General features: G+C 37.6%; 1 protein-coding gene across 1 annotated transcript; it reads left to right on the top strand.

Annotated features, from left to right (window-relative positions):
* The first annotated feature begins 1546 nt into the window (after positions 1-1546).
* Positions 1547-25846, top strand: LOC309633324 (V-type proton ATPase subunit B, brain isoform). Its single transcript, XM_082402011.1, has 14 exons — positions 1547-1725; positions 8289-8344; positions 12638-12736; positions 13846-13939; positions 14071-14148; positions 14619-14758; positions 15092-15193; positions 15574-15671; positions 16318-16441; positions 18046-18196; positions 20013-20095; positions 21375-21479; positions 22324-22453; positions 24392-25846. Exons 1-14 carry the CDS (start codon positions 1590-1592, stop codon positions 24529-24531), a joined length of 1536 nt encoding a protein of 511 aa, XP_082258137.1. The 5' UTR covers positions 1547-1589; the 3' UTR covers positions 24532-25846.
* The last annotated feature ends 1655 nt before the right edge of the window (positions 25847-27501 follow it).

Genomic DNA, 27501 nt, shown 5'->3' with positions numbered 1-27501 from the left:
GGTGAAGTAGAAAAGGATAGCTTTATTGCTTTACCAGGCAAAGGAGGACACAGCAGGCTCCTGCCTCGAAAAACTATGTGTCCCTACTCTTGACAACTTTGGACATTAGTTAAAAATTATAGTCAATCCCATGAATTAAAAAAAAAATGGTACCTCATATTATTTCAACTTTTTTTTTTTAAATTATAAGACATACTAAATGATGCTAACTCTCACTCAAAATTAAGGAGTACTTGCTTCAGTGGTTTGGTTCAAAAGGGCTATGGGTATATATACCAAAGGGCATGGAGATGAGATGCCCCTAAAGTAGAGTTTAAATAACTAAGTAATGATCACTTCATTTGTAATATGACACCATCATATACAGTTCAACGCCTACAATTTTCACCTATGTAAAAAAGCTTATTGTTTTCCATTAAGCATATATCTTCCCATTATATCACAATGGTCTTCTAATGGCCAAATAAAATGGATACTTGTAGTACTCCTATTACTTCCCTTCTCGTCAGTTTTTGGCATTAACAGTACAGTAATCCCTCCTTAAGATTTTCTCTTCTTTTTGCTTCTAGAACATGTGCTCTGCGTTCTCTCCAACTCTAATATCACTGCAAGTTTGATTTGATTACAAGATACTCTTCTTGGTACATCCCCTCACCTTAGTGATCTCTTAAAAGTTGGCCTTTAGTATCTTCCACAATACATCACACACTCTCTGGCTTATCTCTTCTATTTTCATATTACTAACATGGTGATAAGTTATAAATTTTGATCTTGACTTAGCCCAGATAGCTTCTCCTGGGATAGTTACCTATTTAGTTGAATAGAAATCTCATTCTGAATATTCCACAGGAAACTTAACAGATCCCCAGACAATTAGCTTTTCTCTTTTCCTCCTCTACCACCAGCAAAATTCCTCACTTCCTTCTCTGTGTTCTACCCAGTAAACAACAACACAATCAACCAATCACTCAGGACCCAAGCCTGGATTGACACCTTCCACAGCCAGCTAATCATTCTTGCATCGGTTCTATCCCTTAAATAGTTTTCAAATACATCCCACTTTGTCTTTCACACCACTACCACCACCCTAAAACAGTCCAATGTTTTTTGAATGGACACATGAGTGAATGTATTGGAAAGGAAGATGATAAAGTGAGAGAAATGATGGCACACGGTTCCCCACGTTAATATCCACTAGAAGAGGTTTTAGATTCTGTTTTTCAAAGTGTTTTTTTAGAACTTGAGTTCTCTTCATTCAATGTCATGAAAGGCCGTTGACGTTTTCTTGCACGAAGTTGCCTTTCTTCCCTCTCCCTCCTTTCTTCTCCTTCTCCCTTAACTCTTGCCTTTCTCTGGATCCCTCTCCCTGGCCCGGCGTCCTCCTCCCAGCACGCTGGTCAGCTCCTCTCGCGGAGGGCGCGGGTTTAGCCCCGCCCACGCGGAGCCCAAGTCACGAGGCCGCGGGCCGGGTGCAGCTCAGTAGGCGGGGACTCCTCAGCGCGCATGGGCGGAGCGGGGCGCGGGCTGCCCCAGCTATATCTGCGCCTGCGCGGGGCCGCTGCAGGGCCAGTCGGGACGGAGGAGACAAGATGGCGCTAAGGGTGATGCGGGGCATCGTGAACGGGGCCGCGCCTGAGCTTCCTGTACCCACCAGTGGGCCCATGGCGGGGTCTCGAGAACAGGCGCTGGCAGTTAGCCGGAACTACCTCTCCCAGCCTCGTCTCAGTGAGTATCAGAGAGCAAGACGAATCCTGTCTTTGCTCTTAGCCCAGCCCCTTGCTCCCACTCACCTGCTTAGCCAGAGGGGTGGGATGGGGGGATTGTTTTTCCCTCTCGCGTCCCCCTACTCCGACGTCTCTCTCTATAAGGCGATTTGAGTGTACCTTAATTTCCGTGCCAGGGTTGGGCTAAGGGGAAGAGCACCAACGGGAACTTTTTCCTGGGTTGGTGGTCTCCTGGCTATTGCCCCACCCTCTCCAGTTTCCCGAGGCTGGAGCATGCTCAGGCGCTTGCTTCCTGTCTCTGAGCGAAGGCCACTTCTTGCCACTCTTATCCTAATTTTCTGCTGACCTCATTTGGATCTGCAGGGGTCGAGGGAACCGCCCCTCGCCTTCCCCCTGCCTCGGGTGTGGACCTCAGGGCAGGTCCTGAGCTCCTGCCGAGGGGGACGATGTAGTGTCATCGCTGACGTGCTCAGGCCTTTCGTGGATGGAGGTCAGGCCCACAGCCAGAGGGAAATGTTGTTCAGTGGAGAAGCTGCTCCGCAGGAGGACACCTAGATATCAGAGAAAGCTAGAGCTGAGACGTACCCTGCGGGTCATCTAGTCTAACTCTCTCATTTTACAGTGAGAAGCCTAAGGTTCTGAAAAGGACAGGGTTTGCCAGGCTTTAGACCCCTAATTACTGGCAGAGCAGGAAAATTCCAGGTTTCTTAATTCTTGCTGGACCTTTTTCTGCCATTAACTTGAGTGCAAGGCTATCTTGGGGAAGACAAGCAGCTTTGCCCATATTATGTAGCATATATGCAAAGCATATGCATAAGCACGTTTAAGTGTTGTGATTGTAAAAAGACCTTAATAAATCAGGCTTAAGTGGACTGTTCAGCAGTTCTGAAAGAAATGGTTCTTGATTACTAAACAATGAAATTGTGTAGCATCAGACCTCTTAACAGTTTCCTTAGGAACCGGGGATGAGCACTGGAAGTAGACTCTTTAAAACTTAGGAAAGCACCTGATGTTTTCCAAGGTGGTGAGACTGTATTTGCATCCGTTAATTGCCACAGTACCTCTTGGTGGGTGGCTCATTGGTTAAAAAGAATTTCAGATGAAGGGTTTCAGTCTGGGCGCTCTCCTGCCTGACTGATCCCATCCTCATCAGTCACTGGGTCAGGTCATGTGACAGCACTGCAGTGTAAGGAAGAAAGAAAAGACTTGATTCTATGGTTTGCAGAGATGTGGTTTTTTTTTAATTGAAATATAGTTGATTTATAACGTTGTGTTAGTTTCAGGTGTACAGCAAAGTGATTCAGTTATATATATTATATATGTATCTATATTCTTTTTTAGATTCTTACCCATTAGAAGTTATTACAAGATATTAAGTATAGTTCCCTGTGCTATACAGTAGTTACCTGTTGGCTATCTGTTTTATATATAGTAGTGTATATATTTTAATCCCAAACTCCTAATTTATTCCCCCCCCCCATGTGCTTTCTGTAATGGGAATTATTTGCATTAGAGAATGCCTGTTCGGAGTTTACATGAGCTGAATGTTTCAAGAAATTGACAGATGTTGTATTCTTATGACAATAAATTTGTGCCTAACAGTTACAAATACTCTTTTATGAATTGCATTTGTATGCTTTGCTGTTCTTTGGGTAGAACAGATAGACATTAGTGGTGCTTCTAGAAAAAGATTATAAGGGGCAGTAGTCATTTTTCCATATAATTATTCACTCAATCTCAATTCAGAGTATCAATTGAAATAATAACATAGTTTAAAGAGTACTCCATGGTTGAGGTTGTAAACCCTTAAGGGAGATGAGTATGCTTTCTCAACATTCTGTGTGTGCTTAGCCAGTGACTGAAGAACTTCTCCAGATGAGATTCCTCCTGACAAGATTGTTGCGACATAATGCTTAAAACTGAAACTTTAGGGTTCAGGAATCCTTTTTGTATCCTCAGTGCCTAGCGCAGTGTTGGCACATAGAAGCATTGTGTTTTGTAATTGTATAACTTGCATTTAAACCCCTTGTTCTAATAGTTTAGTATATGGATCCTTAATGTGGATGGAACCGGAGTAGGGAGTTGGGGTACTTGGTTTGAGTTTCACTTCTGTGTCTGGGTTATTCTAAAAAGCACAAATGATATCATACTTAGGCTAACAGCTAACTGCATTTGAATGTCATCTTTTTCCTGTATTGCCACATTCTTGATTCTAGTTAACACACTTAATTGCTTCTGAATAAATATTAACTTCTTAATTTTTCTGATTAAAGATGGATGTTACCATCCTAGGTAAAAAGTTATAGTTATTTAATGTGTGCTTTTTGAACAAAGGAATGGAATATTGGCAGCTCCACTGTACAAATTGGGTCCTGGTTTTAAAAAATTTCAGGATTATGGGGCCGTTAACAAGAGATGGAAAATGAGATATGCAGGCTTGAAATAATCTTGAGCACATTAGTTGAATTTCTAAAGTCACAAGGAAAGAAAACTTGATTTCCTTTTAAACTTTGAGCAAGGTTCAATAATATACGCAGAGCTTTTGGATGTTAAACATTTTGGATTAGATAATCTCCTTTGTTCTTGAGATCCTAGATCAACTAATCTTACGTTTCTTATGTCATAAAGCAGAGTTAGCCTCAGTGAAAAGTCCAGTAAAGGAATGGTCGGCCTGCCTTTTTCTAGAACCTCTCCCTCCTTGCCCACTACAAAGTGTGGGTCTTTACTTTTCTTGCACAATAGAAGACGATTGTTCTGGTTTTGTTTTGCTAATAAGGTGGAGGCTGAAGGACTAGATCTCTTATTGTGCAACAGCTGTCAAATTTTCTCTTTGAAAGTTTCACAATCATTAAGTAGTGTTAGTTCTGTTGAACAATCTCATATCCTATAGGAGGAAGAGGATGTCATCTAACAAAATATGTGCTTCTTAAAATCTTTGTAGATTTTGGGTTTTAAATGTTACTCCATAAATATTTATTGTCTCCATAAATATTCAGGATCAAAGATGTAAACATGTGTCTGCTGTGTTTTCAGAAGTTCTGATCATCCCCTGCAGACCCAAGTTCTTCTTCATTTGGAATTTTCAAGAGAAGAGTGGTCATTATTGTTTGTAAACAGAAATATTTATGTAATTTGTGAATGGGTATTGACTTTTTGAAGAACAGCTTTATGTCTTTGGCAGCTTTAATCTAAAGTGTTGTCTCTGCTTTGGGCTGTTAATACTAATGGTGAGAAAAGCTGGGTAAATATTGTTGAGAGATAAAATGTGGTATTTGATATTATTTTCTCTGCTTGTTCCCCCCCAGTAGTTTTACTATTGTGGAAAGGAGCTATAGTTTGTATACAAACTGTTTTCTACTCCCTATTTGTAGTCCAAGTGCTAGGAACTGTGTTATCTCCATATTTTTAAGTTATACTGGAGACTAAGGGTCATAGAGTATAAACCTAGAATTGGTGGGGGTGGGCCACAAACAAACAAAAATAATTTTAATCTTGGCTCTTCCATTTAGTAACAGATTTCTCATAGATGTAGTTTAAGTGTGGAGTAGGTCTATCAGCCTTGCCTACCTCCCAGTGTTTTGTGAAACTGAAAAGGTAACCTATCTGAAGATGCTCTGTAAAGTGTGAAGCAGTTTTCGTTTGGTAATATTTTTTATTTAGTTTGGATTATAACATTTATTAGTTTAGTTTGCATCCCATTTTAATTTAAACCAAGCATGTTGCTTAACCTCTGGTTTGTATCTGAAGTGGTCTCCTCATGCTTTCCAGTGACAGAAAACTGCTGAAGCATCTCCAGTAGTTTCTTCCTTTACTGGTTTAACTTTTCTAGTGGCTACACCCCCACTAGAGAAAGAATGTTTTTCAGTAATGATACAAGAGTGCCTCAGACCACAAAAAATGACCAGTTCACTTTTAGAATTTGAGCTGTAGCACAGAGTCAAGGAAAAAGTGACTGGAGGCAGACTATGTAAGTTTAGATCCTTAGGCAAGTTACTTAATTTCTGAGAATCATTTTTCTCTTGTAAAACTTGGAATAATATTTGTTAACTCATAGACCTGTTATGGAGATTAAAAAAGAATTCCTGACAAGTACTTTTTAAATGTGTATTGGTAGTTTTGTTATTAATTAATTCCAATGGTTACTAGCTTTTTTAAAGGCTACATACATTGCTGCAAATTTAGAGACTGCTTTTGATGAAGTAGAATCTTCTATAGTTGAAATCAACTTGATTCACTGTTTCCGGGAAAAGCAATGACTAGCATTTCTTTTTTCTTGGTCATGCTTTTGCCTTGTGACTGGCAAAACTTCATAATTTGAACGGGCTTGAATTTAAACATGAGATTCTAAAGGATCATTGTTGTAGAGGTTAAAAGTTCAAAGGAGATGCAAATCTTGTCCAGAAAGTAAAGAGAATTTCAGAACCTGAAGCATTTTACTGATGTTACATTTTATTCAAAACAGTTGCCTGTAAATCTCAAAACTGAATTCCCACGCCCCCACTGGCCCACTCCCTACGCCCATTCCCAGCTGTTTAGGTTTTGAAAAAGTCTGTGTTTCTATAGTTTTAAAACCTGGGTGCCAAGAAAACATGTTTCTAATGTAGTTCACTTTGCCTATCCACATAGCAATTTTAGAAAGTAATTGAAAACATATTTGGATTCTTTTAAAATGAGAACAATGAGGGAATTCCCTGGAGGTCCAGTGGTTAGGACTCGCATGGCGCTTTCACTGCCATGGCGTCGGGAAGCTAAGATCCTGCAAACCACGTGGCGAGGCCAAAAATAAAAATAAAATAAAAGAGAACAATGAAGAAATTGTTTTAGGGGTAGGACTTATTTTTAAGAGTGTTAGATTATTTTAAAACAATGGGGAGGATTAACATAAAAGTAGCAGAATATATGACAACTGGGATATTTATTTGTAATTAATTATTTATTTATTTTTTGGGCTGTGTTGGGTCTTCGTTTCTGTGCGAGGGCTTACTCTAGTTGCGGCGAGCGTGGGCCCCGCTTCATCGCGGTGCGCGGGCCTCTCACTATCGTGGCCTCTCTTCTTGCGGAGCACAGGCTCCAGACGCGCAGGCTCAGTAGTTGTGGCTCACGGGCCTAGTTGCTCCGCGGCATGTGGGATCTTCCCAGACCAGGGCTCGAACCCGTGTCCCCTGCATTGGCAGGCAGATTCTCAACCACTGCGCCACCAGGGAAGCCACAACAACTGGGATATTTTTAATAATCTTGGAGGCATGATTAATTTGTTTACATTGCCATCCATTCAAGTAACTTAACATTTAAAATTTGTGACTTACTTTTTATCTCAGGTTGAAAAACAAAGAAGTAATTCGGAGCCTCTGTTGATCATTACAATTACAAATGTATTCAAGCAAATATTTAGTGTGAGGATTTAAAGGTCCTCAGTATGAAAGACTAGGGTTCGTGACAGTGCTCGCCTGCCCTGTCTCAGTGTTTCTTCCAGGGCACTTGCTTCCTGGCTAAAGAAATTATGTTTTTAAATTCTGAAGCCCCTTGAATGGACAGACTGGTTATTAAATGGTTTCCTCATTCTTGGGAGTCTACATTCATGCCAGAAATTTCTGTCTAAGACATCATAAGAAATCAAGCAAGTGAAAAATTCCCAGTTGGTTGACAGCTTCTTATACATTATTTTAGGTCTTGTAAACACTTACTTCATTTGTTTTTTCAGCTTTTCTGATCATGAAATTTAGTTAATTCTGACATTGTTAGAATTGCTTTCCTGACTGTTCTGATTTATACCTGATTACCATTCATTATACTCGGCATGTATGTAGGTGTGATACAATTCAATGACAGCTACCTCCTTTCTAAAATGAGAGATTTGGGTAGTTTGTTGCTAGGGCATAATTTGCTGTAGAAAATATAAGCTTCTACAATGACAGTAACGTTTGACTTTTTTTTTTTTAAAGGATACTTATATGATCTCTGACCTTTCATTCCATCCCCCTTCATAAACTCCTTTTTTTTTTCATAGTTTTTATGATACTATTTAATCATGGCATTTTATCTTAACAGACTACATTTTGTCAGATTTCTTTTGTGAGTTTTGTCACTTCTGCTTAAAGTTAAGGATTCCCTTCTCCTTCTCTATCTACTTTGCTAAGTGCTACCTTTTCTGTAAAGCTTTTTCTTTTCTCTTCTAAGTGAGAACCATTGCAGGGTCTTTCCTGTGCTCCCACAGACCCTCAGCACACCTCTGGTAGAGCCCTTACCTCCCCCTTCTCCATATAAAATTGTGAACTCTTGTGGGAACTCTCCCTCTTTACCTTTGTTTTTGTATTCTGGGTCCTTGAAACAATGTGACTTATAGTAAGAATTAAACATGTTTTTGGTTTGATGAAGGGGATTATGAGAAGTTGTACAGATGCAGGCATATTTTATCAATTCAATGAAAAATTTCATACTTTTTGAGTGTTCCATATAATAATAGATACGATAAAGTAGAGAGAGGTTCTTTTTGGTAATACCAGAGAGATCATTTAGACTGTTGTCCTGTTTGACAAGAACTGACTTTTTTGTGTTTCTTTCCAGCATACAAGACGGTATCAGGAGTTAATGGTCCACTAGTGATCTTAGATCATGTTAAGGTAATACCACTATCATTATCGTCTAACCATTTATGAAGTTAAAAGCATAGTATTAAGTACTGTTTAGTACACTTTAAGTTTTTTGTTATGATTCTTTTAAGCCATTCCTTGGTCGGAATGTCAGTGCTGTATGGAGACAAGAATTTTAGGTCCGAAGTCAGAAGATGGGATTCTAGTACTGGATCTGTTGTGGATTCTGTTTGTGGCTTTGAGTCCCTTGTCTGTAAAATTTAAAATTTTATTTGTTTGTTAGTCATACCTCACAGGTTTATTAGGAAAACAACAGTAATATTTGTGTGTTTTATGACTTGTAGGATATTATTTAGATATACGGTATCTTGTGGCTCTTGTCATAGACTACTGTGTGTTCTAACTACTTGTTACATTTTTGTCTTCTCTACTAAATTTTAAGGTCTTTGAGTGAGTAAACAATGTTACTTTTGTCTTTGAGGGCCTGACACTGGTATTCAAGTAATGAATAAACAACAGATTATCTCAACAGTGACTAAAACCATAAAGCAGAGAATAGTTTTTACTTATTCAGTTTGTTGAAAGACTCTTTAGTTACATGGGTTTTTTTGTTAGCCACACCTATACATAAGAATTATCTTAGAAAAAGAGGCATAGAATATAGTCTATAATTGAATAGACTTCACCCTGGGTGAAGCCTCCTGCCTGAGTTCAGTGATTAAAATATCTTCAGAGGAGATAATTTGTATAATATGCTCTGTAGAACAGTAATTCTGCTTTGGTTGTTGTTGGGAGTGGATGAGGGGGAAAGGTACACAGTTATTAGTTTGTGGAGAGAAGTAATGGCAGAAGTATGTTTGGCATGTGGCCCCCCTGGAAGCAGAAAATAAATTGAAAACCATTTCTTAAAAGAAAGGGCAAAGTGCACTGTCTCTTCAGCTTTATCACTAAGATATTTTTGTGCATGACAAGGTACCTATACAAATTAATTGCAAGATTAAGCACATAGCTTACTCCTGGCCAGTTTCATACTAGTCTGCAGTTTGATTCAAAGCCTCAGTATACAAGTTGTACAGGGTTTAAGGCAGGTGCCCGTTAATATTTTGTGAAAGGATGAAGCATACACTTTTATTTTGGGGGGAAGTATTGAAAGCATTATTTGCTTCTTTGTCCTTTATTTCTTCTTTTTTATATACTTTTTATTGGATAAAATTTTTGACTCATATTTTAAAAATATGAAGTTTTTATATTAGTAAATATATTTTCAAAAACAGTTAAAAATATTCATGCTTCAACTATGTTAAGTGCTGAACTCAGCACCAAAAATACACAATACAAATACATAAGTGTCTAATTGGTAAGTGCTATGAAGGGTGAGTGCAGGATGCTATGAGAGTCAATAGGGAGAAGGACTTAGAAAACATCTTGGGGGAAGTAATTTTAAGAAAGCTGAAAAAGTTTTATTGAATGTTTGTTTGGGGTATAACTCCAGCTGAGGAAAAACTGGTAAATAAAGTTTATGTAGTTGCAAGAATGGCTTTATACCACCAGATTTAGAGTGTTTTTTGTTTGTTTTTAGTTTTTGGCTCCTGTTTTTAACTTAAAACATACACATAGGATCAAGGAATAGATAATTTTATACAAATTGTATCAGAATAGATGATGATGGAGACTGCTGTCCAACTCATTTTCTGAAGGTAGCACATCTTTGATTCCCAAACCAGACAAAGGCTAGTATCAGAAAAGAAACAGTGTAGCTAGTCTCATTTACAAGCACAGATTCCAAAATTCTTAATAAAAATGTTCTCATGTATTGGATATTAGCAAAAATACACTTTAAAAACTCAACAGAATTATGACAAAGTAGAATTTATCCCAGTAATACAAAGATGATATTAGCAAATGTCAGTATAATTCAGGTCATTCATAGATTAAGCTAGAAAAAGCTTACACTCTTCTCAGTAAATACGGAATATGTACCTGATAAAATTACTTGTTTCTAAAAAACAAAACAAAACAAAAGAAGAAGGTGGTCTTAGAAATAAGGGATAGAACAAACTTTTAAAACCTCTTTAAGGATATCCACCATAACCTACAGCAAACAGCGTACTTAAGGAGAGACTCTAGCAACATTCCCATTTAAATCAGGACCAAGATGAGGACCCCTGTTGTCAGCACCACTATCCATCTTTGTTCTGTCTTTGTGCTTGGACCCTAATCAATGCCGTGGGGAAAAGGGATTAAAAGGAAGAGGCACAGCTGTCATCATTTCTTGGTAGTATGATTAACTAAACAGAAAACACAAGTCATTCAGTGGACAAACTATTAGAAACAATGGTGTAAAACAGTGTTGCCGGATACAGAGGATGTCTATAGAAATCAGTAGTGTTTTGTATGCCAGAAGTAACTACTAGAATAATTAGGAACTTTTTACAAAAAACTGTGAAACTTTGTTGAAAGACATAAAAGAAGACTTCAAATAACTGGAGATTCCACATTCATGAATGAAAAGACTCAGAATAGAAAAGATGTTGATTCTCTCCAGGTAACAAAATCAGTTAGAAATAGAGTAAGAATAAAGATTTGGTGAGGGAGTAAGCAGATAGTTCAGTGGAGCAAAGTTAAGATTCTTAAAACCAACTCTCCTCACACCTGAGAATTTGACTTGGTAAATGATAAAGGCTACATTACAAGTCGTGCTACTTGTAGCACAAATTACATTTGTGCTACTCAGTAAATATTGTTGGGGTATTTGGCTTCCTGTATGAAAAATAAAGATAAAAATGAGAAAAAATTACATACCAAAAATAAATCCAGATGGATTAAAAACCAAAACATGAAAAACCTATTAGAAGACAGTATAGAAGGCCATTTTTATGACTTCAGATTGGAAGGTTTTCCTACACAAAAGACACAAATCATAAAGGAAAACAAGTCATTTTATTGCAAAAACTTCTGTATGATAGGATACCATAAACAAAATTAAAAGACAAGGAAGACTGGGAGCAGATATTCGCAAAAGGATTGATATCCAGAATCTATGAAACTTACCTAAAAGTAAATAAGAAGAAGCAGATGTAGTTGAAAAGCGAGGAAAAGATATTATTAATAAGGCCATTATAGGAAATGAAGTCTGAATTGTCAGTAAACATGAAAAGATGCTCAATATTAGTAGAATCAGGAAAATGCAAATTGAAAGGTACTATTTTTTATTTTATCAAAATGGTAAAAATTAAAGTTTAATAATGTAAGATTGGCAAAGATGTAGGGAAAAGATACTTTTCTATCCTACTAGGGAGTTTGTAAAGTAACAGGTTCCTTTGCAGAGTAATTTCACATAACAATGGACACAACCTATAGCCCACCACTACGGAACCAGCTACCTTAGGGAAACTTGGGCCCACATGTGAGAATGTTCATTGCAGCATGTTTGTAGTAGTTTAAATTTGGAACAACCTTGAACACCAGTGGTAGAAGAACAGCTGAATAAAATGTAGTGTCACTTGATTTTATTTTAGCTATATCTGTTCTAACATTGATTCTAGATGCCCATTTATTCATATTAGCATCTCCAGAATCAAGTGTCCTACAGTCAGTGTTGATTCACAGATGCATTGGCAGATGTTTTCCTTCACATCACACAATGTAGTGATGCATTTTTCAAAAGATTCTGTTAATCAAATAAGGTAAATATGACTATGACAGATCCAAAACATACGGTGAAGTGGGAAAAAAACGAGTTGCAGGATGATACATTTAGTATGTTGCCATTTAGGTAAGTGAAACACTACAGTATATTTTTGGAAACATGCAATTTAAAATATTAAAAATGGATTAGAGGAATACATTTCTGGTTAGGAGAATTAGATTGAGGAGGGAATATTAGCATTATTTATTATAATAGTAATTATTTTATTGTTCAGTTGCATTTTATTCCTGTCCTCCCAAGGCACAAGGTGATTACACAGCCCAGAAGCAAACATCATTTCTGAGTAGTGGGAACATAGTTTTTTAACTTTCTGTAGTCTCAAAGCTTAAAAACATACACACAGAAGGAAAGAATTTAATTGCCGTGGTTTCATAGATTTAAGATCCTTCTCTCTGTACCTTATACTGTGTTTGCGAGTATATGTGCCAGTGATCAGTGTTCTAAGGACTTAAACTACCTGAGGATATTCTAAACTCTGGATGTATACCTGTGTGCTTCAGGGAGGTGTGGGGTCTGCATGTGCATACATGCTGTGAAAGACATAGAGCATATAGAGTTATCTTGAGGAGCTTTTAAAATGTTGGTTATTGAGCCTTTATTTTTTTCCTGTTTAGTTTCCCAGATATGCTGAGATTGTGCACTTAACACTACCTGATGGCACGAAGAGGAGTGGGCAAGTTCTAGAAGTTAGTGGTTCCAAAGCAGTGGTTCAGGTAAGCATCACTTTCAAAACCTGGCCAGTTGAACGTTTTTCTGATCACAACAAACATAAGAAACACCAATAGTTCTTTTTAGTAATTATCACATAAGTATACAGATCTTCATCAACTTATAGGTGGGGTGACATCTTGATAAACCCATCATAAGCTGAAAATATCATAAGTTGAAAATGCATTTAGTACACAGAACCTACCGAACATCATAGCTTAGCTTAGCTTACATTAAAGGTGCCCAGAACACTTAATATTAGCATACGATTGCACAAAACCATATAACACAAAGCCTGTTTTATAATAAAATGTTAAATATTTCATGTGATTTTTTTTTTTTTTTTTCTCATGTGATTTTTCTGAAGTACGGTTTCTACCAGATGTGTATTGCTTTTGCACCATCATGAAGGTGAAAAATCTTAAGCCAGGGACCCGACTGTTTACTGGCTGTGAGGGAAGAAAAGTATTTTTTCATGTTTTCTTGCTAAATGCCAGCCACCAATATCCATTCTAGCCCAATAGCTCCACTGGTAAAATGGCTTTTTAAAAAAAATTTTTTAAGGGATAAAATGAAACAGTCACATAGAAGGGGAGAGATGAAAAGTAGAATTCAGAGCTTATGGGCTGAAACCAAAACGAGATCTGAGTCTACTCCTTTAAATTGTCTCTGATAATTCCTAGTTTTTAATGTTACTGATTATAGGAAGTGCCAGTTTTCTCAAATAACATATTGCCCTAAAAAGTAATCTAGAGCAGAGGTCAGCAGAATTTCTGTAAGGGGCCAGATAGTAAATTTTTTAGACTTTGTGAGGGTTGTGCCTAAGGTCTCTGATGCATGTTCTTATGCTTTCTTTTCCTTTTTTTTTTAAAAACAACCCTTTAAAAATGTAAAAACCATTCTTAGCTTGCTTGATGGATTTGGCCTGCAGGAATGACTCTGGGTAAGAGGTTGACAGTTTGGTTCATCGTCCACCATGAACACTTCTTCAGTCATGAGGCTACAAGTAGTATATACGTTGATGTATTTTACTTTATAAGGGCTGACAAATAAATCTTAAGCGCTTATGATCTAAATTTCCTTTACCCTTCTGTTTACTTTTCTTTCTTGATAGGTATTTGAAGGGACTTCAGGTATAGATGCCAAGAAGACATCCTGTGAGTTTACTGGGGATATTCTCCGAACGCCAGTGTCTGAGGATATGCTTGGTAAACAGATATTATTATTCATGCTGAGCAGAGATCTGCTTCCTTTTTAACGTATTTCCATGAAGTCTTTTTAAAGATTGTGAACATTTGAGTCATTGTCCACTCTGTACTGTCTTGTTACTGTTTACCAGGTCGGGTATTCAATGGCTCAGGAAAACCCATCGACAGAGGTCCTGTTGTACTGGCTGAAGACTTCCTTGATATCATGGGTAGGGACAGAAAATGGATTTCTGTGTTTTGGGGAAAATAGCATCTACCTATCTTACACCTTTGTTAGAGAAAGGGTGATTTTTATGATACTTTAAGTAGATAACCAGCATACTCCATGTTTGATTAATTATGTTTTGTTTATTATTTAATAAATTTATTTTTCCTAGAGGTTATCTTAAATTTTTATATTTTATTTATTGTAAAATATCACCAGGATATATCTGAGATGTAAAAGCCATACTGGCTTTGAAATTAGGATTTCTCTCTTATTTGCTATACCTTACGTTTCACTTTACTACCATATAATTTGTGAATCTACAAAAGATTAATGGAAAAGAATATTTAAACAGTTTCAGATTTCAAAAATAACTGATTTTTTAAGAGTAGAAAGAAATGCTTTATATGCTTTATATGGTTGTAGTCTTAATGTAGAGACATATTAAAATTTTCCCTTTTGGAAATGCATTAGGCCAGCCAATCAATCCTCAGTGTCGGATCTATCCAGAGGAGATGATTCAGACCGGCATTTCGGCCATAGATGGCATGAACAGTATTGCTAGGGGGCAGAAAATTCCTATCTTCTCTGCTGCTGGCTTACCGCACAATGAGGTGAGACCTAGAATCTGTTTGGTATGAAATTTAAGGAGAAAGAATTTCCGAGTGCTTCACTCTTAGTGAGAAACCAAATATAGGATTTTCAAGGTAAATGCCCAATGTTACTGTTTATAATCCAATTACATTGACTCTCTATCCACACATATCTGACTTCTTGCTTACTCTTAGGAATCTGCAAAAATTACAAAATAGTTTCATTGGGTAAAGCCCTTTAAGACAACCCAGTTTCATTTATGATTACAGTTCCCCAAAGTTTAGGGTAAAAGTTATTTTGTTGTAGAACTATTATTTTAGATTTTAACTTGGTTCTTTTGTACTCCTCATCAGATTGCAGCTCAAATCTGTCGCCAGGCTGGTTTGGTAAAAAAATCCAAAGATGTAGTGGACTACAGTGAGGAAAATTTTGCGATTGTATTTGCTGCTATGGGTGTAAGTATTATCTTTTTCTGTTTTAGTATGAAATGTAAAAGTGCTTGTGTTCTTAGAACAATGTAGAAAACTACACATATATTATTCGATTTATCTCTAGGCAGAGAAGTTGCAAGTTGGCATTTTGGGCAAACCATAGATTAGTATTTAGCATTTGACTGTGGAATGTAAGAATAATTCCCTTTGTGCCCAAAGCAAGCTGTTTACTCTGTTGGCTTTTGTGAACGTTTTGGGGGTACTTGAACCTTTAAAAGAAGGAGCAGTGCAGATCTGTAGCTTGGCCTTCATCAGAAATAAATATTGGGGGGGAAAAAGAAAAAGAGAGAAAAAATATTGAGAATTTTTCTTCTCCCAGCACTGATGAAGTCATTGCCATTTAGGTAAACATGGAAACTGCCCGGTTCTTCAAATCTGACTTTGAAGAAAATGGCTCAATGGACAACGTCTGCCTCTTTTTGAACTTGGCTAACGACCCAACGTAAGTAAACAAATAGAGCTGTTTTCCCCCTATTCATGCAGCCTTCTGGTCAAAAATGTCACCTTACACTAAGGAGGTAGAACATTAGAGTGAAAGCTGCACAGGCCTAGGTATGAGATAACCGTATTTAAATTCCAGCTCTGCTTCTTGCAAGTTATTTGGTTTTGGGTAAGTCACTTAGGCTGTGAAGCTCAGTGTCTTCTTTCATAAAATGTGATAAATAATACTTGTCTCACAGAGTTGTTGTGCATATGAAATGAGATAATTGTGTAAGTTACCTAGCACACAGTCCATACTCAATAAATGACCTTTTCCTCTTACCTGCAAAATCTGGCCCCTACTTCTTTCATCCCTTTCTCCTCTCTCTCTTCCTTTCTTGCTCAGTTTTGAGAACTATATAGTTCTGAGAAATTATGGGGCATTTATAAAGTAAATCAATTTAGCTGTGTAGCACTAAGTAATTCTTATTATGTAAATGCATAAAAGAACTCTGCCTTACTTAAGAACTTTTAAAGTAATAATTGCTTAACCTTCCTCAATTTATGTGAAACTTTAAAAGGGAGACTGTACTATTATTTCTGAAATCATTTTGTTTTGTTTTCGGCCTTTTTGTTTGAGTGACGTAGGACTTAATGTTTCATTTCAGTATTGAGCGAATTATCACTCCTCGCTTGGCTCTAACCACGGCCGAGTTCCTGGCCTATCAGTGTGAGAAACATGTATTGGTTATCCTAACAGACATGAGTTCTTATGCTGAAGCACTTCGAGAGGTAATTTTTTTCTTAATTAAAATGAATTATCTTGTCAGGGTTATATTGTCCCTGTGCAAGTTTTCAATTTTTTTTAAATCATGTTTTTTAAAATGCATTGCTCATATATTAGTAGAATACCTTAATTAATCAGAAAAGAAAATATTACTTTTGTCAACCTAGTTGAAATGATTAGAGGACGAGATTTAAATTATTAGCCTATTTATCATACTCTCACTGTCTCCATTGATTAAGACTGGATTCTTAGAGAGAGGAAATGATGCAAGCTATTTAATCAGTTACTCTCCCAGGTAGTTCTGTCTCTGTCCAGACTGTCAGTTTTTAGCCCTTTTCAAGAATGCCATTTTTAATGATGTAAATTTTTATTTATTTACATAAGTAAAGACTATACTGTGGCAGAACCCTCTTCAGAACTTTTTTTTTCCTTCAGAAAATTCAGTGATTATTTAGAAACAATATAAGATTCTAGCAGTTACCATCCAGAAGTGTGGGGTGTTTGTTCTAATGCAAGTTACTGAAATTTTGAGTGACTTGCTCTTTAAAGTGTGCAAAAAAGGGAAGAAGACTTTTGAAGAGACAGGCTATATAAATATCTAGCTTAAGATTCCCTAAGATCCATCATCATATCTCACTCGGCTACAGTGCTTTTTCATTGAAGGACTTCTTTTCTCCCATCCATCACAGATACTTTTCTAAAAGGCAGTAAAAATAAGTATTAGAAAAGTGAAAATTTAAAAAAAAAAAACAATTTACAAACCCTTTTATTAGTATTATTAGATTCGACAGACAATTATTCTATCAAATTGCCACTAAAGTTTTCTATATGTTTATCTTGCTTTCTGCATTATCTCCTTTCACATTGATAAAAGCTGGTCTGCAGGCAGGCCACGCTTTGAGTAGCACTGCTGGAGCATACTCTTGGAGGAACCAAAGTAGCAGTTAGAAGTTGGGCTTAATGATTTACAGTTCTTGTTGGCTGTAGATTAAAATGTATGCATATATTCTAGTGTGCATGTCTCTAAGAGAAAGACCATTTATTACAATTCTTGTCTTGTGCGGTGATCCAGGGAAATCATCTGGCCCTTGATTGCGGTTGTAAGTTGGGGTTAATAACATTAACTTCCTCATAGGGTTGTTGTGAGGATTAAATTAAATAATGTATGTAAAGTGCATCAGATGATTTCTGATATATGTATTTCCTTCCCTTTTGATCTTTTCAGGATTAGCTTATGTAAATCTGGCAAGATCCATAATATGAAGGAAATCTTGTGAACTGAGAATGTTCTCTTAGTTTTAAAATGTATTACCTTTGATTTATAAAATTGCAAGCAGATTTTCTTCTAGCCAGCTATTTGAAGATTTGTGTTATGGCAGTATGATTTTAGCAAAAAAACTTCTGGTCCCCAATTGTCAACATTTTTGTTGCAGAATAATCTGAATTTATGTTGCTAGATTTTTCTAAATCGTTTCTAGAGGTGATATTTAAAACGAATAAGATGATATTTCCAACTTTGTAATTTGGCATGTTCAAACAAATGTTTTCTAACCAAGCTTTAATTTTCATTTTCTGGTATGTGATACTGTTCTCCTTGACTCACTGTCAGGTTTCAGCAGCCAGGGAAGAGGTTCCTGGTCGACGAGGTTTCCCAGGTTACATGTATACAGATTTAGCCACAATATATGAACGCGCTGGTAGAGTGGAAGGTAGAAGTGGCTCTATTACTCAAATTCCTATTCTCACCATGCCTAACGATGGTAAGTTTTGGGTCTTTGGATTATAGCATCCCTAATCGTTGTAAGGACTTTGATTTGAAGAGAGAAGACCATCTATCTTCTTGAGTTGAAATTCTTTTGAGAGTTTATCCTCCAGAAGTTTACCTTACCTAGTGATTTGTTTCTAATAAAATTTTTCATTTCAAAACTACCCATAGTTTTGAAATTTTGCATTTCAAAACTACCCATAATTATTATGCTTTTGTAGAAAAATTTTCTTGCAATTTTAATTTTTAATTTTTATTTATTAGCTAGTATTTAGTGTCTACTATTTGCAGGACACTGGTCTCGATGAAAGAAACGAATTTTTAAAAAATGTATGGGCTCTACTTAATGTAAGCCTCTCATTCTAGTTGGATATTTTTTAAATGTCTGTGCATCAGTAATTTAAGGTAGCCAAAGTGCCAGATACGGAGCACGAATGGTAAATGCCACGAGACTCTAGAGCTAGAACGATCATCAAAGACTTGCTAAAAATCACTTGGTTTTATCATGCGTGTGTAAGCGCACACTTGCAGCGCCTGCCTGGAGGTGTGCCCAGCAGCTCCCGGGTGAGACTTGCAGCATTCCCCTTGTGTTAGTGTCTTTTTGTCTTTATCTCAGTCTTTTAAAAACACTTTTTCAAACTATTTTCAGAAACAGTCATAACTCATTATAACTGAGCACTGTTCTAAGTGTTTTGTAAGTTTTGACTCATTTGATCTTCATAGCGACTTTTTAGATGCTCTCGTGTGAGGCACAGGGAGGTAAAGTGTCACAGTTAGGAAGTGGCGGCTTTAGAACCCAGGCAGGGGCTTCCCTGGTGGCGCAGTGGTTAAGAATCCGCCTGACAATGCAGGGGACACGGGTTCCAGCCCTGGTCCGGGAAGATCCCACATGCCGCAGAGCAACTAAGCCTGTGCGCCACAACTACTGAGCCCGTGCGCCACAACTACTGAAGCCCGCACGCCTAGAGCCTGTGCTCCACAACAAGAGAAGCCACCACAAGAAGCCCACGCACCGCAATGAAGAGTAGCCCCCCCACCCCCGCTCACCGCAACAAGTGAAAGCCCTTGCGCAGCAACGAAGACCCAACAACAGCCCAAAATAAATAAATTAATAAATTTTAAAAAAACCCAGGCAGTCTGAATACTACCTCTGATGTGAAAATGATTTGTTCCAAGGAAGTAGCTACAAAATTACTCTCTGTAATTTAACAGACTTAGAGATGTCTTGCTCTGTAGGACCTGCGTGGTGCTGCCTGTGTAGTGTTGCTTAACTTGTTGAGCCTCTCCGTATTTTCCATGTTGAAATGTTGTGTATCCCTCTGGGATAGCTTATGGACTGAGAATGTTCTCTCAGTGTACATCAAATTGGCAAATCTCTGCAAATGAACTTTGTGTTTAAAATGGAACTTTATATTTGGGGGAGAGAGAGCATAACTAGGAGAAATAGTACTTTTTATGAAGATAGCTAATGTAACTTGTGCCAACACATGTCTAACTGTGCTGCAACCAAATAAGTGAGACTGGCCAATACGGTAACCTCTAGCCACATTTGGCTGTTTAAATTCTAAAGTTTATTAAAATCAGATAAAGTTTGAAATAAAGTTTTTCAGTCACATTAGCCGCATTTCACATGTTCAGTAGCCACATTTGACCAGTGGCTGCCATATTGGACAGCACAGATAAAGCACTTTTCCATCATCACAGGAAACTATTTTCTATAGCACTGTTTTAAGTAGTGCAGATTGACTTCCTGTGGTTTTGTTTATATGAGATGGACACTTTAACTAACATCAGGTGTCTTTCTCTGGTAGATATCACTCACCCCATCCCTGACTTGACTGGATATATTACAGAGGGGCAGATCTATGTGGACAGACAGCTACACAACAGACAGGTATTTGAGAGTTGAATGATGCTCTAAGCCTACAGATCTATTCTTCAGTTATTCTTTAGTGACTCTGACTTTGCTCTTAGGAATTATTTATTTAGAAAATATCAAATTGAATTGTTTTTAGTATGGCTATAAAATTGTCATTTCTGTAACACTAAAATCCTGGTGTGGAAAAGAGTGCCAGAATTAAGAATTAAATTTCCACTTTCTTTATTATGCCTTAAGATGGAGTGAGTTGTCAAAGAACTTTTTTGGGTCTTCTGTTCCATAACGGTATAATCTACCACTTTTGTTATTAATACAAGAACAGATTTTTCAGAGTTTTTTCTTTTTCTTTTATTGTTAAATTTTTTTTAATTGAGGTATAATTGACGTAACATTACATTGGTCGCAGGTGTACAATGTCATGATTTGATGTTTGTATATGTTGCAGAGTGATCACCACAATAAGTCCACTTAACATCCACCACCTCACATAGTTACAACACTTTTTTTCTTGTGATGAGAATTTTGAAGAGCCACTCTTCTAGCTACCACCTTTAAGTATGCAATACAGTATTATTAACGTACATAGTCACCATGCTGTGAAAGTTCCATCCCTATGACTTACTCATTTTATAACTGGAAGTTTGTACCTTTTAACCTCCCTCACCCATTTGGCTCACTCATCCCCTGCCTCAGGCAGCCACCAGTCTGTTCTCTATCTGTGAGCTTGACATTTTTTTGTTTGTTTTTTAAGGTCCCATATATGTGAGATGATATGGTATTTATCTTTTTCTGTCTGGCTTATTTCACTTAGCATAGTGCCCTAAAGGTCCATCCGTGATGTTGCAAACAGCAAGATTTCATTCTTTTTTATGACTGAATAATCAAAAACAGATTTTTTATTGGTTCTTTAGTAGATGCCAGCTTCTGATATCAGCTTTTAGGTGAAATTATTGTTAATCTTTTTATGTGTGATTTTATGAGTCAGAGTTCAGAAGACCATTTGGATTTGCTATTGTAGGCAGATGTTGAAAATTCAGTTTTTTAATAGAATCTTGTACTGTTTTGTAGATTTTACTTTTTGGATTTGATTCTCAAAAAGAAATCTTAACCTGTAAAATGTTTCTTACTTCCTTTTCTTACCAGGAAGAGATATTAGGAATCATCTAGGAAACAAATGTAGCAGTTTTATGCAATTTAAGCAATAAAAATGAGTTTCAAAATCTTCCTTTACTACCAGTAAAGCTTGAATTTTGTACTTAAATATAATATTTTCCCCCTTCCCCTTTTACCCAAGATTTACCCGCCTATTAATGTGCTGCCCTCGTTGTCTCGGTTAATGAAGTCTGCTATTGGAGAAGGTATGACCAGAAAGGATCACGCCGATGTATCTAACCAGCTGGTACGTATGTTTTCTCCAGGATTGTGTTTAAAGAAATGAATACTTTCTCAGTTCATGCTGCTGTCTTATACCTCTTGTCTTTCTTCCATATCACTTTTCTTCTCCCCCCATCAAAGTAGAATTTTAATATAGAATATATAATATAGAATACTGGAATACAGAAACATTCATTAGAGCCAAACAGTCTTTTTCATGAGGATAACTGCTCATGACAAAGATTAAAGATCACATGCTTGAAACCCACCTCTAATGCTGTATGAGGTAGTTTTTAAATAAAAAAGGCATAAGACGATTAAGTTTTTATTAGTAACCTTTATTATAGAGTATTTCTGAAAGACTATTCCAACTAATTTTTTGTTTAACATATTAGGCAATCACCAGAACGCTAAGGGATACAGCTGTGTATATTCTATGAAATCCTTGGTTTCTATAGTCCTGAGATTGTATACCAAGCATAATTAAAGAAAAATACATTTGACCTTAAAGTAGAAATGATAAATAAACCTACTGATAACACAGATATTTTTTTTTGAATAGAATTTAGAGGTGGATTTCTCCTATTGTGTAAGTTGTGATTTTTAAATGCTCTACAAAATGGAAGCTCATTGATATATTGAGGGAGTGTATTTTTTGTAGAGTGTTAGTAATGTCTATGTATTGCATGCCTGAAGACTCCTTCCTTAGTGAGACTGCTGTATAATAAAGTCTTTCCAATACTTGCATATGTGAATTATGTTTGGAAATAATGTGAAATACTGTGAAGATAGCTACAGCAATACACTTATAATGCCCAGAGTACCGTTACCATTTATAAAGGTTCATGTAAACCTTGTTTTCTCTTTAGTATGCATGCTATGCTATTGGTAAGGATGTGCAGGCCATGAAAGCCGTAGTTGGAGAAGAAGCCCTTACCTCAGATGATGTGCTTTACTTGGAATTTCTGCAGAAGTTTGAGAGGAACTTCATTGCTCAGGGTAAGATTACTATTTTCCTATGAATAGAAACAGCATCATATGTAGTTTTGAGGACTTCTTTCCTAGTCTGAGAGAATTTACATTGGTCTCCATACAATTTTCCTTCTGATTAGAGAAGAGGTTCTTCCAGCCGCCTGCCATGTCTTTGTTCTTAGCCCTCTGGTTCCTTCCCCTCTACCTTCAATTTCTTTATCCATTTATTTAGCTCCTGTCTTATTTTTTATCTTCCTTACAACCGGCCTTCTGCTCTCCTACCTCCATTGCCACTTCTCCTCGCTCTTAACCTCTCTGCAATGCTCTCCTCTGGCTTTGGGGGTTTTGGACTTTCCCAGTCCCTCTGTTTTCATCCTCCTGATTTCTTATCTTCCTGCTTCTTAATTGTTAATGTTCCCAAAGGCTTAATTACGTGTTCTTTCTGTGCTTTTTTTCCCCTATGCTGATGACTAACTTGCTATGTATGAGCCTTTACCCTCTTTCTGAAGCTCTAATCCCACATCTCCAGCTAGGAAGCCTGTGTTTATGCCACCATCCTCTCTGGCTCAGCGTGGTGAGAACCAAAGTCTTTTCCCAACTGACCACCTGCCTAGCAATTCCCTTTTCAATTTCTGTCTGCCTCTGGCATGACCATTACCCTAGTTAGCCCAAGCTCAGGAATTGGGCATTCTTAAGCCTCTTCATTTATTCTCCAGTCATCAAATATTTGCTAATTTCCATTGTTCTCCTTTGAAACATCTTATCCTGTTCTCTTTTCATTCCTATTAAAAAAACTCAGGCCAGTGTTTCTCAAAGTTGAATATGCTTTTGAATCTACCAGGGATCTTGTTGAAGTGCAGATTGTGATTCGGTAGGTGTGGGTGGGGCCAGAGAGCCTGTATTTTGACAAGTTCCTGGGCGATGTTGAAGCTGATCTCTGACCACTCTTTGTGTCCCAAGACCTAGTCCAGACCTTTGTCCCATCATCCTTGGCCGTTAGTGCCAGCATCTTCACCAGTCTCCCTGACTCTCTATGTGCCATTGCCGGGGTAAATTTAGTATTAATTTTATTGATTGTCCTTCTGTTAAAAAGTCTATAATGGTTTTTATTACATAGCATGTGTAGGGCTTTCAAGCTGTTTTGTTTGGTCTCTTCCCTGCCACCCCTGCTAATGCTGGTAAACTCTATTTTTGACCTCAGTGATACTTACAAACGATGTGTTTATTTTGGAATAATGCATCAGCTGCACCCTTAGGATTTGTGCACTTTTCTATTTGTGTGATACATTTTTTAAGTAACATTAAAATCCCCAGAACATATGATTGTTGGGTTTTCTAAAAAAAAAAAAAAAAAAAAAATTTATGCAGAACCTTAATATCTTAAAAAGATAAAAAATTTCTGGTAGAGAAAAGAATGCAGAACTCTAGCCACTCTTAACTCCTTAGTTAAAAAATGAGATTTATTTGCAGGATAAGAATGATGCTGCTATTAAAAATAATAATAGCAATAGCAAGTTTGAAAACTTTCACGTGGACCTATTCAGGTGCTTAATTGGCATTTAAGGCCTTCTAAGTATCTGTACTAGCCTCCTTCAGGTCAGCCTGTGTTGCTGGGAAACTGCTTTTCTCACTACTCTCTGGACAAAACTCTGGGTCTAGTTTCCATTATTCCGTGGAGTGTTTTTAGATCCCACCCGTTGTTAAACACACACATGCACGCACGCACGCACGCGCCCAACGTCTCGCCTGCGGGCTTTCTCGCTTTTCTCTGATTCCCAGGGGTACTTACTGTCTAGACCCTCATTTCCACATTTGGTCACATCCAGTCCTGGGAGACCTGACTGCTTTGTGTCTCTTTTTTATACTTCATGCTCACAGTGCTAGACCCATAACAATAAATTTTGAATAACGCTGATAAGTTGGAAATACTTGGCCTTTATTCATCTAATCTCAATTTTTTGTAAGGTCCTTACGAAAACCGCACTGTCTATGAGACTTTGGACATTGGCTGGCAACTGCTCCGAATCTTCCCCAAAGAAATGCTGAAGAGAATCCCTCAGAGCACCTTGAGCGAATTCTACCCTCGAGACTCTGCAAAGCATTAGCTGCTACTTCATCGCTGGCTCGATGCTCTTGTGAAATACTGGTTCTGTTTTCTTTATTCCTTTTGCACTCCCCCATCCCCACCTTTGTGTTGGAGTTTACTGTGTTACCCTGTAATTAAAAACAAAGAATAGGTAACATATTGTGCCAGTGTTGCAATGTTTTAAACTGCTAACAGACTTTAAAATATCCCCTGTTCCGAAAACCTGGAACTGCAATGCTTTGTTTAAAGTAGCTGAGGGTTGGAGGTGAAGTTTTCTTACTGATGTGTGTATTTGTACGTAGTGGTGTACTTAGCTGCCTAGTGTCCTCATTATTTGGGTCTCTCAGACCTTCCCTGTCCACCCCCTCCAGAGTATCACTATCTGAAGTTACAATGCTTTGATCTCCAAACTAGGGACAAGATAGGGTCTGAAAGACGCTTCCTCTCCGAGCCGAGACGCTCTCCTGAGCGCTTGTTTTTAGACTTTGGTGTGCCTCTGGGTCTGCTCTAAGCAGATGGCTTTTCCTGTCCACCTGCTGTTTCCTATTTAATGAATAGGTTAGAAAAGGAGTTTCCTTTTCCTCTTTGGTGCGGATAAGTTTCAACTCCTGTGTCTTACTGTTCTCCCTCCCTCTGAGTAACACAGAATCATGCAGCTTTTGCCCAACTGGCATTGATCTGATAGTAGTGAGATGCCCTGTCTTGATGATCCCTTACTGGGTTTCCATGCAGAGGAATCATAATGAAAATAATTAATAGAATTCTTGGTTGGAAAGAGTTGGGATACAATTTTTTAAGAAAGAAAAAACCTATATCGGTTCTACATTCGGACATGCTAACAGTGGTTTTAAGTTTCTAAAGTGTTGACCGGATGCTAAAGGCAAGGTGGGGAAGAGAAAGCTCTTCTGTGTATGGAATCTTTTATATATATATAATCTATGGATATTGTAAACTCTGTTATATAGCAGCCTTTGGAAAATCCCCTATTTGGTCCTGCTTTCTGACCTATCTGCCTTTTCAGGGTAATCTTGTGGCACAAGTGATAGCATTTAAAAGCTTTAGTCTTTTAATTCCTCCTCCTTCCTGCTGCGAGCCCTGAGCTGTCTTCTATGCACTTCTGACATGTCTACTGTTTGGTCTCTCTGTGTTCTTTGTTACTTGGGTGCAGTAGCAACTTCTCTGTGCATTCCATCTTTCTTTCAAGTTGTGTAAAGTTCTTCACTTTTTTTCTCTGAGGGTGTAGGGGGTGGGGGGAGTCAGCATGATTATATTTTGATGTAGAAAATGTGACCTGGATATAAAATGAAAATAAATATTAAATTAAATGGAAGTTACCTAAAGTGACTCTGTATCTTCTAATCAGAAAAGCAATAGCAACAAGCAAATGTATAATAATGCACCTCTCTTTGATTGACAGTTTTGAACATCATAACCAGTATTGTGAACCAGCCCCTTGATTCACAATATTATGAACCATGTCCCCTTTACAGGGTCATGGCCCATGTTCTGTACCCTTGCCTTTTAGGCTGCCCTTTCAAGCTCTTTTCAGTAATACCTCTTCCAACATATTGTAGTTTGATCCAAGGTTGAGAGTTGCTAGGGTGTGGGGTTGTTTGTTTGTTTATTTGTTTGTTTTGCAGATCGTTAGTGGCTGTAAGTTCTCTGAAACTTGAAGTTTTGATTCAGGGTCCACTTAGCATTTTCGAGAGTTACTAAGGTGTTTTATAGCATTCTTTGTTTCAGACATTCTCAGGACCTCTAGAGCCTGTCTGCCATGAATGAAAGAGGGTAATAAATAGAAAATGAAATACATACTGAAGCAAGCCAAAACTTGCTTCAAATAAAATCTGAACTAGATGGTCCAGTATATAAAGGAAACATACTGGTTAAAGCACAGGGATGTGGCGTCACGGTGGTCTCCCATTTCTTTCCCCTCTTCAACTCAGAGTGACATTTAGGAGATGTAGAGGAAGAGGCTCAGTCATAGCAAGAGTAGGTAGACCTGTGTTCTGATTCTGGTGCTGCCACTAACTGTATGGTCTTGCTTAGTCATTTAACAGATTTGTGTTCCTTTTAGGGTTATTATAAGGACTAGAGATTTTGCTTTTTATATCTCTTTTTAACTTATGTTAAAAAAAAACAGTTTGTTGTATTGGCATGTGTCTATTTCTGTATTCTCTATCCTATTCATTGAACTATGTATCTATCCTTCCACCAATACCACAGTCTTACTTATAGCTCTACAGTAGGTCTTAATATCCTCTAACTATATTCTGCTTTCTCAAAATTGTTTTACTTATTCTGGTTCCTTTGCGTTTACCTTTTGTTCATACATTTTAGAATAAGCTTGTCCATGTTGACAAAAAAATTCTGTTGGAAGTTGACCTTTTATTATGTTGAGTCTTCCAATCCATGAATGCGATATGTCTCTCCATTGATTTAGGTCTTGTTTGGTTGTATCATACAGATCCTCTATTAAAATATTTATAATCAAATATTTCATGTTTTGGAAGCATTGTGTATGGCATTGTGTTTTTTTTTTTTTTTTTTAATTTTTCTTTTTTTCTTTTTGTCTGTGTTGGGTCTTCGTTTCTGTGCGAGGGCTTTCTCTAGTTGTGGCGAGTGGGGGCCACTCTTCATCGCGGTGTGCGGGCCTCTCACTGTCGTGGCCTCTCTTGTTGCAGAGCATAGGCTCCAGACGCACAGGCTCAGTAGTTGTGGCTCACGGGCCTAGTCGCTCCACGGCATGTGGGATCTTCCTAGACCAGGGCTCAAACCCGTGTCCCCCTTTCCCAAAGTAACATAACGCCAACCACACAATGAGGCTGGATTTTAAACTCTGGTCTGGCTGACCTCAAAACCACCTTTCCATTTCACTAATTGGTGGGGGTGTCAGAAATTTTCTATGCTTCTAACTTAAGGCCTATCCTAGGGGGATTTCATGGTGGTTCCACAATCAATTCAGAAATGGATTTCACTGACAGACCAT

This window comes from Balaenoptera borealis (assembly GCF_965194805.1).
Source record: "Balaenoptera borealis genome assembly, chromosome: 8".
NCBI classification, from domain to species: Eukaryota; Metazoa; Chordata; class Mammalia; order Artiodactyla; family Balaenopteridae; genus Balaenoptera; species Balaenoptera borealis.
Note: the sequence above shows the minus strand (reverse complement) of the source record. Positions and strands in the feature narration are given on the sequence as shown.

Coding starts and splice junctions, on each gene's coding strand:
- LOC309633324 (XM_082402011.1), top strand. CDS start 1,590: ATGGCGCTAAGGGTGATGCGGGGCATCGTGAACGGGGCCGCGCCTGAG. Junction 14,149..14,618: donor AGACTTCCTTGATATCATGG/GTAGGGACAGAA, acceptor GAAATGCATTAG/GCCAGCCAATCAATCCTCAG. Junction 16,442..18,045: donor ATGCTGAAGCACTTCGAGAG/GTAATTTTTTTC, acceptor ACTCACTGTCAG/GTTTCAGCAGCCAGGGAAGA.